The sequence below is a fragment of the Numenius arquata genome, chromosome 1, assembly GCF_964106895.1.
Source record: "Numenius arquata chromosome 1, bNumArq3.hap1.1, whole genome shotgun sequence".
Classification (NCBI taxonomy): domain Eukaryota; kingdom Metazoa; phylum Chordata; class Aves; order Charadriiformes; family Scolopacidae; genus Numenius; species Numenius arquata.
The window spans coordinates 127,305,791-127,323,085 of record NC_133576.1 but is presented as its reverse complement, the minus strand read 5'-3'; the positions used below and the strand labels follow the sequence as shown (position 1 = coordinate 127,323,085).

The 17,295-nt window shown below is 37.0% G+C and overlaps 1 protein-coding gene across 1 annotated transcript in view; it reads left to right on the top strand.

The window, feature by feature from the left end:
- The first annotated feature begins 1,367 nt into the window (after positions 1-1,367).
- CNTN5 (contactin 5) overlaps positions 1,368-17,295 on the top strand; it is a 273,540-nt gene continuing 257,612 nt past the window's right edge. Inside the window, exons 1-3 of the mRNA XM_074150159.1 lie at positions 1,368-1,379; positions 1,799-2,039; positions 14,422-14,545. Of these exons, the coding sequence (XP_074006260.1) occupies positions 1,368-1,379; positions 1,799-2,039; positions 14,422-14,545 (377 nt within the window). The remainder of the gene's footprint in view (positions 1,380-1,798; positions 2,040-14,421; positions 14,546-17,295) is intronic.

Here is a 17,295-nt window from a genome sequence, read left to right as displayed (position 1 = left end):
AGAAACCTCGATGACCTTGAGATTCTGACCTCAGAGAAGTCAAAATGAAAATAAGTTATTTTATGGGGATATATTTTAATATGAAATTTTAAAGATTTTTTTTTAATATTTTCCTGGAAATGGAAAGATTTTATTTCCTCCCTATGTCAAAATTTTACTTTAAAAGAGCTAAAATACATTAATATTGCAAACTGTTAAAAGAATGTATTGAAAGACAATCAAAGATATTTTTTGTGAAGTCACATTTATATTCCAGTGATAATGTTTCAAGAGGTCCTATAAGATATATTTTCATACAACATTTTAATTTATTATGATGATGTTTTATTTCCCCTGTCTTTGTGAGCCAGGAAAGACGATATTATGTATGTGATATACAAAACATTATGATGCACAATATAAAGTAGATGGTTTATGAGACCAGGATGAAAAACAAGCTAATGCAGAGTTCTCCTTATTTGTGCCTTTGCCATCTGATTGCAAAAAACTTGTATTTACATCCAGATTTTAAATGAGATATGGCATCCTCAAATAATGTATATTTAAAGTTTGCATAGATTAAAATGTTAATTTTTAAATACTGGTCATCTGCTTTTGTCAACTTCCAGCTTTTTCTAAAAGATAGAAGAGGTGTATTTTTAACATCTGATCAGAAAAAATAAATACTGTACTGAAAAGACATTTCCCTAAACCTGAAAAACTCTACGCGTTCACTGTCACAAACTTCATAAAGTAAAATAGATATCTCTCTAATTTGAAACCATTTGAAACATAAAATAGTCCAGACTATATTTATGCTTAGAATATTTTTCCAAAAGCTCTCCAGCAAGGAGATATTTTAGAGAGATTTTATTTCAATTGAGTGTACTGCTATTCAAAGCTTTTGAACACTCAGTTTTCCCTTGTTCATATTATGCCAGTGTGAAGACTGTCTCATTTATAAATATTTATCTTAAGTGGAGATGACAGAAAAATTATCTTTTTTTTTTCTGCCAGCCACTTCCACTGTCCTTCCCAAAATCAGTTCCTTCATAAGCACTTGATATGCAATCTGACTGCCTTTGCTCATCTCTATCAATGTATTTTTAAATGTTCTTGCCTCCTTAAGACTGTTGGATGTTAGGGTCTATTGATTTCAATAATTGTGCTTGCTTTGTTCTGCAGATCCTGAGTGATATTTTTATTCCATCATAATAAAATAGTTTAGTTATTTCTCTTGTATTTGGCATTATACAGGTGCCAAAAACTTGGGCACTACTCTTTATTTGTAGACACTGAAATTTTAAGTACAGGCAGAAAAGGAAAAAAAAGGAAGTTGGCGGTGACACTGGCATGTGCGTGTTTTGGGGAGATGTATTTGTGCATACATGGGCTCTTGGGTGTTTTAGCTAGCCCACTTGACTTGCAGACTAGTGTTGAAATGAGGAGCATATTTAGCTTCATCCAGTGTTTCTGCACTGCATACGCGAAGTAATGTAAGGCTGTGAAGGAAAGAAGGTGGCTTGGCAGATGCCTTTCTACTGTGACTTAGGGTCATAGAAATAGAATTAAAAATATTGAAAACTCATATTACCATAAGTAAGAAATTTAATAACCACATGATTTTTCTATTGTGTTGAAACAGCAGGAGAATTTTCTGACTTAGAGCTCTATGCTGCTTCCCAGTTCTGTCTTGAAGCTGAGTCCCTCGTGGAATCTGGGGTGTCTCTGACACTCCTTTAATAGATAAAACTTTTCTGCTTTTCTAAAGTATAACTAAACATTCTTTTGAAAAGTGATAGATTTTATCCTTATTCAGTGTTCGCTTCTTGGGTCTTTTTCAGAATATTCAGAAGCTGTTCCTGGTCTCCCCACTTCATATGCTGCTATCCTCAGAATCAAATCGGGCAGTTCATCTTTAACCTCATTTAATTCAAAGAGCAGACCACGATTAAGCAGTCCTTCATTAGGAAGTGTATCTTCACCAGGCTGGAGAGGAGCTGCACATTATCACTCCCCAACAAACCTCTACCATTTTTCAGAGGCCTTCAAACACGATGGTAAGTCTAGTTTCCCTCTGAATTTTTGAAACATTTTTCAAAAGCATGATATTTTTATCAGCTTACTTCAGTATTTCTCAGACATAATTTTGAATTTTATTAAACTTCTCAAAGCAGAAATGAGCCTCTCCCTTTACATTCTTCAGACTAGCTTTAAAGTCACCAGTTAAAACATTCTTTTTTGAAGATTCCTATGCAGAATATTTTTATACAGTTTTTGCTACATGAAAATAGCAAACTATTGGTTTGAAATTCCATTACAGCACAATTTCATCTACTCAACTAATGTCTGTATATTTGAAAAGCAAATCAGCAAAATGTCAGTCCCTCTTTGAAATATTTTTTCTCATTGGAATTTTTCTGATTATTCATGAATGATAACAAGGTAAAATAAACATGAATAGTAAGTCTTAAAAAAATACTTTTTCTATAAATTACCTACTCTGTATAGTCAACTCTGTCATGCATGCACATATGTATGCATGGTAGACACCATAATATGGTGTCATTTAACTTTAGATGCAGTAATTCATAGTAACAATACACACTTTCTCATATTTGCTTACATTTAAAAAAGCCACATTTCTGATACCATTTCTTTAGTAATAATATTTATCTGAATTACATTCAAAGAAAGGTAGAAAGAAAAACAGAAGGAAAAGGAGGAAGGAACAAGAGGGAGGGAAGAAAAAGTTAGAGGATATTTGAACATAGTAGCCTAAGGAAGTAACTGGAGAAAGAATATTGATTAATACCTCGCAGTTCAACAGTGGCTGTGATTACAGGATTACTACTTCTCTCAGTAAGTCTTTCTTTTTTTTTTGTTTTCCTCCCCTGGAAAGTACCTTGCATGTGATGAAAGCTAATGGTGTATGCACATGCTTTTGTAAACAGAACGGGCTTAGATACAAGGATAATATGTTACATGAATTAAGGTTGATCTAGCATACCAACAATTGGAATCATGCAAGCAGATAAATTCTGTTTGATAGCGTTTTCAGAACTGGGGCAGGTTTCTACATTTGTTCTTCCTCTGTAATACTCTTCCTAAGCAGTGACTATACTAAACTCACTTACTGTCCATGCACCAGACACTGATAAATCCTCCCAAGCAACCTGATATGTGCAGGTGAAAATCAAAGTTCAGGATAAGAACCAGAGTGTATTATCCTCGTCTTCATCAGCATGAATGTCTACAGACTGTAGAAGAAATTGGTAGCCGCAAGTCAATAGAATAGACACTTGCTGAATAATATAGTAGAAGCTGGAACTACAAAGCATCTTCTCCCTGATTGACCCTGCTTTTTCTGTCATTTTTTCTTTAGAGAAAAAAACAAGCTGGCAAAAAGGCAGCTTACTATGTTCAAATTTGATGTGAATTTTGACTGTTATTTAAATCCTAAATTTGAGAGGGCTGAGAAAATTTTATACCCATCTCATTCTAAGAAAATGACGTATGGGATGAGGATCCTCAGAGTAAGCATTCCAACACCTAAATCCTTGTCGTTTCCAGGAGATATGCTGAGATCATACCTGATGTAGGTCAGCAGTCATGGCACTTCTAAAAACATAGGGGCCACATTCCAACTCTGCAGTTGAGTGGCTTCTATTTTACAGCAGGAAGTGAAGAACCACCGACTGGAGACAAAATTTAAAAAGGGCCATAACTGACAAGCCCCAATGAACAGAGCACTTGACTCAGAAGAGAGGGACTTCAGTTCTTTCTTCCAAGGACTGCATAAAGCAGTCCTAGGAGAGCTACTCCACCACTTACTGGTCTTTGTGCATCCAGATGTGTAGACAGTTGCACAAACAGGTAAATCTGAGGCACCTGAGTAAGATTTTTAAAGCCCTTGCTTATCTGAAACACCTGCATGGCACAAGCAGACGTATGAAACAAGACTTAGAAGATCAGCATACTTCTGGCATGGCAGGACTGAGGATTCTGTGGCAGGAGACCGGGTAGGATATTTTGCATCATCCAAGAGGGCAAGAACACATCTATGGGAGCTGAATGGGCAGCCGAATGCAACTTGTTTTCTAACAAGCACAGGCTGCTGTAGTATTTCCTCATTTGTGTGTGGTCATGAGTGACCACTGCTACAAGTGAGAGGACACTAATGAGGGGGGGGAAACATATTTTAAGTTATTATGATTAAGAATTTGCATCATTCAAATATCTAATATATGGCATACACTCAGGACCCAGGTTTGCCATAAGAAAAAAACAAAATTCTTATATTAGCTCCCTAAGTATAGAGGTTCTCAAGCGATTTCTTGATTTCCTAGGAGATGCTCAGAGGCCTGACATGACTTCTAATAAAGGTCCTCTTATACTTACTTTATGTCATTTAATTTGCACTCTTAGTTCAGCATGTGTTTCCTGATATTTCAAATTAAAAGAACTATGCTGTTCACTGCTGAATTTAAACTATATGGGATTACTTCGCATAAACATGCAGTTAAGGCAGTACAGTCCTTTTCTTCAAGCTGTGTATCAATGTGTAAAGTCACGACTAAAGACTGTGCATAGAAAGTGTGAATTATTCATTAAATACTCTTGAAGAATCATAAAACTGCAAACTCTTATACTTTCTATTGTTCCAAAAACTTCTGGAAATGCTGCAGTTAAAATAATTGAATTTAACCTTGAATAATGAATCTTTTCATCCTTCCATCTTTGGTTTGATATCTTTTAGAAGAAAACAAATAGCAGGGTCTAGTTCACAACTGGAAGTGTTTGAATCAATGAACCTCAAGATGTGCAAGATCTGAATCTAATTTTTGCTCAGGGAGGATTCCTGATTTCACACCATCTCCTAGATTCAGCATTTACCAGTCTGAATTAAAGACACAAACTACTAAAAAAATTTTCCACTGCTTGAAAATATTGGGCAATATTCATTAATGTGGCATGCAGTTTAGATAGTATAAATGAAGTCTAGAACAGATCTGGTTTTTTCAGGCCACAGAACAGAGAAAGCATTTTCAAGCCACAGAAGAAAACTTGTCCTATCTTGTCTAATAAGCAAATAAACATATCTGCTTCAGAAAAGATAAATCTAAAAAGATGAGAAAATATTTTTATCTCCTTTGCAGTGTAAACTCAATCACGCATGTACTTGACACTGTTCCAGCATGCAGAGTGCTAGAATCAATGTAGATACCTCAAGGCATGTGTATCTACCTGAATTTACCTGTCAAAAGGAACGTCTCCTCAAATTCTCTTGACTTTTAAGTTAACTGAAACACAGTTTTAAGATTAAATGTATTTTATAAATGCATGTGTGTATAAACATATATACATCTATATGTGTACCTGTTTCTATATATGCAAAATAATTATTGTAAATTGCAACCACCTTTGTTATTGTTAGAATCTGTTACACACAGATTTAATCATTGGAATATATTTTGGTGTGATGAATCAGTGAGCTTTTTCTGTTTCAGTATATTAAAAGAAAAATTATATTTTGGCAGATTATAGGGATATTAAAATAGTCATTCTTTGTTTCTGAGGTGTTAAGTGAAAGGCTATATTATAGAACCTACTTGTAAAATCAATATTAGAACTTAATACTTTTTTTCTGCATTTAAGCTGAAAAAAAAGATTTCTAGCTTTTAGTTGAAGAAAGTGATATGTTTTCTTTGAAAGCAGGGTGATTATTTATACATCTAAAATATTTTCTGAATATACTGAACAGGTTAAACTGTTTATTTCTATGGTAACAAAGGTTAATCAGAAGATGCTTTAGAGTCACCACATCAAATGCATACAAGTGGCACAAACTGAAAACAAACCAGGAAAGTAAGAAATTCAAAAGCGAGTTTGATAACGAGTAGCACTAAAACCTGCTCTACCTTTACCAAAAAGTGTCTTACACTTTATAGGACCAATTTGAAATGAAATACTTTTGGTTTATTTTATTAATGACTGAGGATATGCACATTTCAGCAACATATGTAGCCTTATCAGTAACTTCTGCAACTTTCTTAGTGTATCCTGAACATATTAATACCCAGGACTGACAGAGCATTGGGATATTGTTTGGCCCGTGATATGTTGAGCAGATACTTTTCTGGGTAGGGTCTGTCTACAGAATCCAATGCTTATTTTAGGATGGAAGATCTGTTACTGACCCCTACTTTTAGTCTGCTTTAGAAGTTCTATCATTTTACACTATCTTGTATCATTTCTTTAGAAAATTCTTCCATCTCCATATGGGTTCCACATTTGAAAAAATGGGCAAAAAGAAGTAGAGAGATAAGAAAGTGCTGTTTTCCCAGTCCTGTAAAAACTTGTGTTTTTTCAGTTTGCTGACTTACTCTGCTTTCAAAGAAGAATTGCCATCACCCTTTTTCCAACTGTTATTTGGATAAATTCTGTTAGTGTGCCACAATAACAGCTGAAAACAAATGGTTTGTCTGGAGATCTTTCTAGTCCACCCTCAGAAGGATTAGCAAATCTTAAATCTATGATATTTGATGCAAGTGACCAGCGCAGTGCAGAATTTGCTACACCTTCTGCAGACAATTATATTTTTTATATATTATTTAAGAAAACATTTCAGAGAACGTTATTCCCTTTATACTTTAAAAACACAGCACACAGAATTATCAGATGCTAAAAATAATGTTGCCAATGAAGCTTTGATGCAGGTCTTTGGATACGGTTATATTTCCTTCCTGCCCACCTCTGTGTTCCCAGGGTTCCAGGAATTCATTCTTTTTCACAGTGTATTTATTGAACTGGAATTATATCAAGGATGGTGGCAAGAAAGCTGAGTGTTGAGGAATGACACTATTTCAGTTATTAGAGAATTGAAAGTACAGGAAGCTTTATTCTCATCTGCAGTTTGTTCTCATGGTGTTTGCAATGCTCAGCAAGATGAACATCTGATTTTTTTTTTATCAGCAATTGGGGGAGAGAATGAAAGTGTCTCTGTATGTAAGAGAGAGAAACTATATTTTGGCTACTGTCCAAGGTCCAGGATATACAGATTGCAGTTTCTACTCCTGTGAGAATTTAAATACTTGTCACTAAGAAGTCATATAGCATGGTATTGCATAAGTGCAAATGTGCTGGAAGGTGAACCTCAGAATTCAAAGAATATCCGAGTACTGATCCCAAGAATACTAAAGAATTTAAAAAGAGGGATTTTATTAATATTTGGAATGTTTTCCATATCCATACCTTTCTGAGAAATACCAGCTTATATAGTAAATTGTAATGAGAGTATTTAGTGCTTTTAATTGCTTAGATTGAAAAAGGCAACTTAAAATTTGTAAATTAGTTACGTTGCTTGGTTGCAATGAATACCTGTAATCCCAAAACATATATAGCACTGTATAATAAGTCACCAATCTCATAGCACTTAAATAATATAGAGAAAACTGGTTGTTTTCATACAAGCCTGTGTGAGGAATAGAAATATTTCCCTTGAGAAATTAAAATAGTAAATTGGAATATACGTATACTTAATATATATGCTAAATATTAATCTTTTTTTATGTTCCTGCATAAGTTAGAAATTAAAAATAAGGTGTAGAGTTCAAATCCTCGCACGCACACTGTCCTGTTAAAGAGCATGAGTCACTATTAGATAAAATATGAGTTCAAACAAACTTAATGCTTTTGGATCCCTGAATGGATCAGAAAACATACATGTGTATAAAAATCTGTATATATATATAAAAAATATATATGCATGTATACAGAGATATATAAATTAAACATAATAAGGAAATAAGTACAATAAGGAGAAGTCCCAGGAGGTTTCACCAAAAGACCACACAAAGCAGAAAAAACAGCCAATGCTTCATGAATGAGAAAATTTTATTTCAAGGTCAGCTTCAGAGAGCGAGGGCAGGTAGTGCAGAGCTCCTCTTCTCCATGGCTGTGGGGAGCCTCCAGCAGCCTGTGGGACCATGGTGCAGACAAGGGCCGTCTGTCCTTCCTTGTCCCCAGGTCAATGGCTTTATTGAAAGTGGCAGAAATCTCTGGCTGAGTGACTGCAGAGCAAGGGGCCGGGGGTCGCCACGGTCAGGTCCTGTCCCTGTCAGGCCCTAGGGCAGCAAAAGGCAGGATAAAAAACCAAGGGAGCAGCCACCCTGGCTCACCATGGGCAACCCCTGCCCAGGGCTCTGCTAGGCTCTTGGTGCCTTAACTTCATTTCAGCGTCCTTGCAGAAGGTGGTGAATCTCTGCCTGTGTGGCTGAGGATGGGAGTGTGCCATAGTCTGGTCCTGCCCTTGTTTGAGCCTTCAACTCTGCAGGACAAGGGGTAGCAGCCACCCACCATCTGTTGAGCCACGGGCAACCCCTGCATCTCTGCCCAGGCCTGGCAGCCCTGCCCTCCCGTCCCTGCCATCTTCTTGCCTCTCGTCTCAGCCCTCACTCACCAGCCTCTTGCCTCCACTCTGGGCTGGCACCATGCAGCCCCCTCTGTGCCAATCCTGGAGACTCTGTCACCAACCCCTGTGCCACGGCCACCTCCAGCGTTCTTGCTGCTCTGACACAGCCACCATGTCACCAAGTGCTCCAGAGCTGATGGAAGGCCAAGCTCTTGGCTGCCCAAGGGAAAAGGCCTGTCACTCTTCAGCCTTGTTCAAACACAGTAGAATGGACAAATCCCATAGCTTTGGCTAGTGTGAACGTGGCACTATGGTGGTCTGCTCTGCCTGGGGGTCTCCAACACCTCACCACCTCCCCAATGGCACTGGGTATTTATCGGTTTGCAACTGAATGCCCTTTACAGATTAAATCATGTGCTTGAAGCTGAGTCTCCAGGGCACTTGAGACACCCTGGAGTGTCTGGTCTGATCCCAAGAGGCCACTTCAGAGACGTCCCATAGATGCTGTGTCACACACGGCAGCTCTGTGGCCGGGAGGAAATGGGGGTGGAGGAGGGAAGTTGAGCCTAGAAAGAGGCAATGAAGGTGTTGCTTTAATTTTTGTCTTTGTTTCTCACTACTCAAGTTGATTTTAACTGGAAATAAGTTTTCCCAAGCTGAGCCTGTTTTGTCCACGCCAGTAACTTGTAAGGGAGCTCCCTGTCTTTCTCTTGACCCAGGAACTTTTTCATCCTATTTTCTCCCCTGGTGGAGTGAGCAACCAGCTGGTGGCTGCATGGCAGCTGCCCAAGGTTAACCTGCCCCAGTGTGTACTGTCCTACAGTAATGCTGTTTAGAGTGTATGTACTGTAGATATGGGTGGGGGGGGAGAGGGAGAGAAGTGGTGGTCATTTTTGCTTATGAACTCTTTTGCTATATGGTTCTCAAATGGTTAGTGTTTCGAATCCTGTAAAAATTTGAACACATATAAAGCGTGTTTGCTTACGTAGAATAGTTCATATGTATAAAGTTGGTCAAGTGGATTTTATAATCAGGCACTTTTTTCTCTTCTTCCTTGGCAATCATCCATGTCTACTGTCACCTAAAATCTACCTCTAATCTTGGTTACTCATGAGATTAGCTTAAGGTATAAAGAACATACTGCTTGATGCAGTCATGAGTAATGTGCTCTAGGCAATCCTGCTTTAGCAGGGGAGTTGGACTAGATGATCTCTAGAGGTCCCTTCCAGCTCTGAGAATTCCATGATTCCATGATTCCATGATTCCATGAAGTGTTCATGATCAAAACGTGGTAAGAACCAGAGATTAATTTTTTAAGGAAGACTCTCATCGGAAAGAGCAGACTGATGCAGTTGATTAGACCTGGGACTAAACCCCAGAGTTTACTAATCCTGATGTTGTCTCTCTTGAGCACAATTGAGCAGTCCTACAGTCTAGTTCGTAAAAGGGCACATGAAGAATCCTTGTAAATATTAATCAGTGTTCAGTTATGCTGTACACTGAAGAAATTATATATAGGTTTTTGATGGTGTTTAATAAGTGATGAAATACTCCTGAAAGAGAAATTAAGAAATTCCCAGTTGTAATCAGGTGAAATTCACATAGTCACCCATTTCAGACTGGAAATCTTCAAGCGGAATGATGTCAAGCTCTCCTAAGCATTTGCCCCTGTTATTGATGTAGATACAGCTTGGAATTCACAAATCAAGTAATGCACCAAGATTGGCAATGACACCAAAGTTATTGAAAAATGAACTGTTAACCCGTATCTACTTTTCAACTGTTGAACCTCATTGCCACCTACTTAAAATCTCAAGTCCCTAAAACCAGTGATAGATGAGATTCACCTATTCCTGAGAAGGCTGACTAGATCCCATACTGATCATTAGATATCTATTTTCTCCAAGCACTTCAGATTTTAGTCCGCATATTATTCTCTCAGGGGACATATCTGCCTCAGAAACAATGTGGACAGTATAAAGGGTGAAGAAGACACGGTGTTATTCAAGAATCAAAATTAAACAGTTTTGACAAGTTGAAAATTGTGAAGCAGTATGGTGATTACAGAATTTCCAGGAGAAATTTGAAGTAATTTACCTGAATCTTGAATATCAACAATCCATTTACTATGGAACTGAATATTTTAAATCATAAATTAAGATTATGGTTCTTTAAGTGTTTTCTTTGATATGAAAATGTTAAGAACTGCTAATAAGTAATTGTTACTTAAAATAACAGCTGATAAGTTGGTAAGATGGTAAAAGGCAGCCAGAATTCTATTTAACGTTTTCCCCGAGAGTGCAGACTTTTATCCTGCAATGTTAGAAATCTCTGTATTATGAGTGCCATGCACATACAATTTTTGATTTTTTAAAAATTTGTTCTAGGAAGATTGATTAATTATATAAATTTTGTGTGCCTATTCACATTCCTCAGTTTCCAAGATTTCAGGCTGTGCAGTCACCATTCAGTCCAATTCCCCCCTCAGCCCTGGCTCCGTGACTGACTAGTCTTGCAGTTCTGCAGCCTCACGCTATAACTGTCTGCATGCCTCGCAACCTGGCTTTACCTTCATTAGGGGAAGGGAAAGAAAATCTGCATCCCCGAGTCTCACCCCACATGAAACAGTGACATTAGCAGAGTGTGCACTCGCTTCTGGGAAATGTTCTCAAATCCCATAGTTTCAATGTAGCTTTAAACTCTCTACATAGAAAAGAGAGTACAGTAAACCTCCAGTGATGTTCCAGGTCAATTTTGGAAAAGTCCAGACTTTCCATTACCTCTAATGGCATGTTAAGTTCTAGCTTATCATTGACACAACTACTGAAGTCTTCACAAGGCTTCATTTAATTTGAGCTTTTATTAGCATTATGTATAAGAAAATTATTTTTTTCTTTTTAAGTATAAGCCAGCCTGTGTTTTAATTTGAAAAAGAATAGTTTTAGAATATTTTATAAAACATTTAAATGAAATATTTGCACCTGTAGTATGTTTCCTTCATTGCTTTTGAAATAAAGGAGGAATAGAGCACGTAAGATTTTCAGTTTCAAGTCTGTCACTGGAGTTTAAATGAAGATAGTATCATTTGGTGGTCTGATACGATTTCTTGAATATCACATATGACAACCCATTTTGTTTTATTTAATCACCCCTTTATTAAGTCTAATAATTTATAAACATGTAGTCTTGTCTTTTCAGCAAGTGCTTTGATGTCTTCAGAATAGACCTCTTTCTTCAATTATTCTGTTGCAGACGATCTAACTAAGAATTCATTTAGTCACTTTAGCTACAAACTGATGAACATTCTCATTCATTATTATGTTGCTTCTGAGTCTCCGAATATTCTCTGCTGGTACTCCACACTCCATCTGAAATGCAGATAAGCAGCCAACTACATCTTTTCATCTTTTAGGAACATGCCTTGCATGCACTGAACTTTCTCTGTTACCATCCTCTTCACTGCAAGCAGAAGTGAAACCTGTTCTTATTCCACATAGCAGAAGTACTCATTTGGCTACTACCATTAAGACTGCCAACCTCCCCATAAAGAGTCCAGGTTATTTTTCCAAAAGGAAAGTGCACCACATTATTTGCAAATAGTACAGGTAGAAAGAACAGCTGTACTGCTAGTGACACCAGCACCTACCTAGCGTTACATGTTTTTCTTTTCTTTCCAGCAATTCTAGACTGTGACATTTTATCTACAAAGTCACTCTTAGCGAGAAGATAAGTGATTAATCTTCATGAATATGCTCCCTGTCCATATACCTACTAATCTGTATGGAATAAACCTAATTCTAGACCCATGATTTAGCTTTGCATTCATTCATTAATTCTTGATTTGCTAGACTCTTGCTTGATGAGAGCTCTGATTATTTACACCTACATTCATTAGTATTTTCTCCTGTGCAGTGTAAGAAGCAGGTAACCAAATTATAAGAAAAAGTCCATACAAAGTTTTTATACCTATATTTTCCTCTCTTAAACTAAGTTTTTCCCCTGTGGCAGCCTCAGCTATAGTGTTCAAAACTTAGTACTGGAGTTATTTTAACTTCAATAATATAAGCACATATTAGAAGTCACTTAACTGTGGTTGGAGTTTTTTAAATAATTATAGAATCATAGAATCATCGAATGGTTTGAGCTGGAAGGGACCTTAAAGATCACTGAGTTCCAACCCCCTGCCATGGGCAGGGACACCTCCCACTAGACCAGGTTGCCGAAAGCCCCATCCTCCAGCCTGGTCCTGAACACTTCCAGGGATGGGGCACCCACAACTTCTCTGGGCAACCTGTTCCAGTGTCTCACCACCCTCGATAATGCAGATATCTGTCCCAGAAAATATATTTCTGCCAATGCATACAACTGAAGTAATGTACCTAAACACAGAAGTAATGTAAATATACAGAACAGCAATTCACATTCCATTACACAGTCCTACAAAAAGGGCTAATAAACTTGAAAATTATGCAAACCAGAAACTACTAATTGCTACCACTCTTATTTGTTGTCTTTAAAAACTGACAGGTAATTTTTGAATCTATTTCAGTAGAAGCATACATACCTGAAAATGAAGGTATTTTCAAAACCTGCATTTCAACAGCAGTGTAAAATGACAAAAAACTAAGTGTGTAATAAGTCTACAGTCACTAAAAAGGAAGATTGAATAGCAGAAAAGGTTTTCATGTGGTCTTTTCACTATAATAATAGAATTGAGAAACCCAAAATGTCACAGAATTTAAAGACATGGAAATTTGCATCTCAGACCGAGCATACTATGACTTATGTCTCCCATGTTTCTCATGCTTTTTCAGACTCCAAGACTTTCTTCTCTGTACCAAGACTTGTAGTCCCATGCACCTTTTCCTGTCCACTCAAACTTTCTGAAACTTTTAGCAGTACGAAAAAGGTCGGAGGTCCCAAAATTGTGAACCCATAACATGGCTGAAGTTGTGGGGACTTGGTAGAACAATGCAGTAAATAATTTTTATATGTCAGTGACCAAAATCCAAAGTCTTCAGGTGCACCTTTCTCACTTCAAGCTGGCACTGATAGGACAAATATATCAGGAGGTTATAAACTGCTTAAGGTTTCATGTGGTCCTCAGTACCAATTGGAGAACTTGTATGACGTGAACATATGAAACTATAAAACTGACAGAGAAAACACGGCTCCCACATGTTTCATTGCAAATAGTAGGACAATGTAAGTATTTCCCCTCACCCAAATTATTACGCTAGTGCTCTAAATCTTAAGAGCATTGTGGGACTAAATCATTCATGAGTTCGGAGCAAGTCTAAGTTGATTAAAATTCCACAGTCTTCAGGCGCACAGTGAGCATTTTAGTTATTCAGACCTACATGATCAGGAACCTTTTACTTTTCTGAAGGTTACACTTCCCTCTTCACAATATGAATGAATTGGAATCATAGATGTACTCTGGCTCTATCAAGCTTTTCTTGTTCAGAAATTTAAATTCATATGAAGATATAGATACACGCCAAAATTAGAGAAGACTGGAGGAAAATGAAATGTCAGATTTTGCTATATATTATTTAATAGCAGCCACCAGTTGCTGCCATTAATTTTATGAGTTATTTTTCTTAGCAACTCCTATACATGAAGGGGAAAACTGTGTCTTAGTTCTTTGTGAGATAGGCTGCTGGAAGCAGCAGGAAAATTTTTGTTTACCTTGCTCTCTATAAGAAGAGTTAACTCCTCTTGCTGGCTTAATTCTCCTGAGTTGCTCATTAGACTTCAGGTCAAAATATGTCTGAGAAGAAAGCCATGTTAAGGCATGATGAACACTTGCATCATACTATGTATTTTATTGTTAATTTAGTAATATTTATTCCCTATCTTTTTTGTTTTCTTTTAACTATTGCTTTTTAATATAACATCTGAAGTAATGTGATATGAACCTCTGAAAAACAAAAATAATTTTGCATACTTTAATCTCACTTTGTAAAAGTTATAATACACTTACATTTATTCAAATTTCCTAAACTGTAACACTTCTATTTCCACAGAAAGTATGGATTATGGGCCAGTGTTTGTACAAGAGCCAGATGATGTGATTTTTCCAACTGATTCTGAGGAGAAGAAAGTATCTCTGAATTGTCAAGCTCGTGGAAATCCTACTCCCACATACAGGTACCTGTTTCAGAAATATTTTTTTTTATTATTTTTCAGAATATTAGCCTCTGCAATCCCACTCTGACAGTCAGTGTGCTTTGGAGAACAATGTAACAGAAACTGTTCCATGACAGAAATGGCTTTCCTGATTTTGGCTTTTTCCAAAAATGGAAAAGCCAAGAAATGGCTTTTTCTGATTCTGAATAAGCAAGAAAGATAAGTGGTAGTCATATACTACACTTCATGTAAGGCAAAGCAATATGTGAAGTTTCAAATTATGTTCTCTGTGCATCGCATCTATCCATGTGCAGGGACTCCTTTTGTCCACTTTTTTGACTTGTGCCTGTAACAGCTGACAAGACCAAAAACTGTAATTGATTTTTATTCTAAACATCTAAAAAGCTACAAAATACGATCCCATTTTATAGGGAAAGCAGTAAAGAGCAGGTACATTAAATGACATGACTATACAGTACAGGATACCAATGGCTGAGCCAAATCTGGTGTCTTTTCACCCATGAGTCCACAATTTTATTCCAGTGCCTGCTGCCTGTTTTCCCATACAGACTGTTATACCACAGATACCTTCTATACAGACCCACTATGACACACCTGTGAGTCTGAGAGTTCAATTTATTAATGGTGCCTTCTTACAGGTGGGAACAGCATGTTGCAGTCACCTTATCCATTTGCTATATCTGACTCTGCTCATATTTTATACAAATTGCAAGTGATGTAGGAGGGCTGAGGGAACATATGGTTGATTTTTTTTTTCCTATATACATTGTATATCTTTTCTCCTAAAGTCATTCTTCACTTAGAAAGGGAACATAAGGACTCTTATTGTTGTTTTGTCATAGGTGACAATTGTCAGTTCTGCATTTTATTTTTTGCCTATTACACTTATTTCACTTGTGGATTCTTTAGGATTCTGGATGAATTTTCCTTAGATGCATTAGAATCACAAAACTTGTATTTCTATGGCAGGAAGAAATACAGAGGCAGTACCATGTTTGATATCCCCATCATAACAGCACTGAATCTGCCTCTTTGCAACCGACGTGAGTCATTAAATGGATCTGATGTATAGCAAAACCTCCCCAGACAGCACAGGCATAAGTAAAGCATGTAACATGGGATTAGGGAGTGACCAGAAATTCTTCAAACTGGAAATTGCATGAACTCCTCACCATGTGGAATGAAAGCTATGTTTCATTCTTCCTTATTGACATTCCTTGTGTAATTTCTATTACACATTTGTCACTTTCTTGGTAGAAATATATACGTATTAGTTTCACACACTGTTAAAGTGCTATCAGTCCATTAAACATGGCATATGACCCTATGGAAAAGTCACAGATTCCCACAAAGAGAGGGGAACCTGATGTTTAGCCCTCCCAGATGACCTCATTATTCTTATGGAGATCTTTTCTTTGGAGAACATAACGTCATCTCCTCTCTAGGTTCAACTGTTTTTTCCTTTTTCTCATTGAAATGCAATCAACATATACAGACTTTTAGCAGATCTTAAAGGTTAGCTAGGAAGAGGACAGAGGTTCTCTCTTCACAAAGAGCCACATGAAGTGGACAAGGAGCAATACATAGAAGAGAGGTTTCATACAACAGAGATTTCATCTCAATGTAAGAAAGAAATTTTTTACTGTGAGAATAATCATTCACTAGAACAACCTCCTCAGGGACATGGCAGAGTCCCCATCACTGGAGTTTTTCAAGGTGCAATGGAACAAGGTGCTAGATAATCTCATCTAGGCTCCCTTTTCCATGAAATGTTGGACCACATGATCTTTTGAGGTCCCTTCCAGTCTGGGCTGTTTTATGATTTTGTTATATCCATTCTTTCAGCTCTCAAGAGATTAATTGGTGTCAGCAGCCTCATAAAGAAACTTTCCTAACTGCTATTCATGCAAGAAAAGCTTTGACCTGAATGGCTTTAACAGAACAGCTTAACTTCTGTCCTGTTGCTGCAACTTGTCTGTACAGTGTATGCAATACACCCTCCCATTCAGGGAAAGGGAAAAGAGATATAAATTACTTGGTGAGGGGTATACTGTTCTCCAGGGCAGGTGCAGAGGGAATTTTATCTCAAAAAAAGGCTGTAGATAGGCAAAGGTTTGTTGTATTTCACTGCCCAGCCATTGGCATATGAAATAGTGAGGAGAAGGGATATTTCCGTATCACCAAAGACCATGCCCTGTTATCTACAAGCATTGGACAATAGACATCTTTGTTTTTATGGGCTGTGAGGTCCATGTTGCTAAGAATTATTTTCAGCCAAAAGCAAAGCACAGAACACCTTTTTTTTTTTTTTTTTTTTTTTTAAGCTACATTAAAAGAACATTTAAAAGCACTCAAAAATTCCAAAAAGTTTAATTCATTTCCTTAGTCCGTAGAACTTACAAAACAGTGTTTATAACCTGTTTACAAATTCTTTTTTTTTTTGCTAGGACGTTACTTTATTTTAACATAATGGAAAATGCTTACCTTATTTTAGGTTTTCTTCTTCCTTGCAAAGAGCTTTTTTTCCCTTGTTCAAGATCTACCCTGAAATAACAACTTTTAATTTCTTGAGTTCCAGTCATTAAGGTATCTAGATGCATTGATTTAGGGAATAACTCCCTACGATCAACTGATTCTATTTGCTCAACGTTTCTGCAAATCCTACTTTAGTATCACAAGTCAGGACCTGTACAATGAAGAACATAACCGAGATGCCTTCGATAAGGAATACAGACATTCACAAGCTTCCT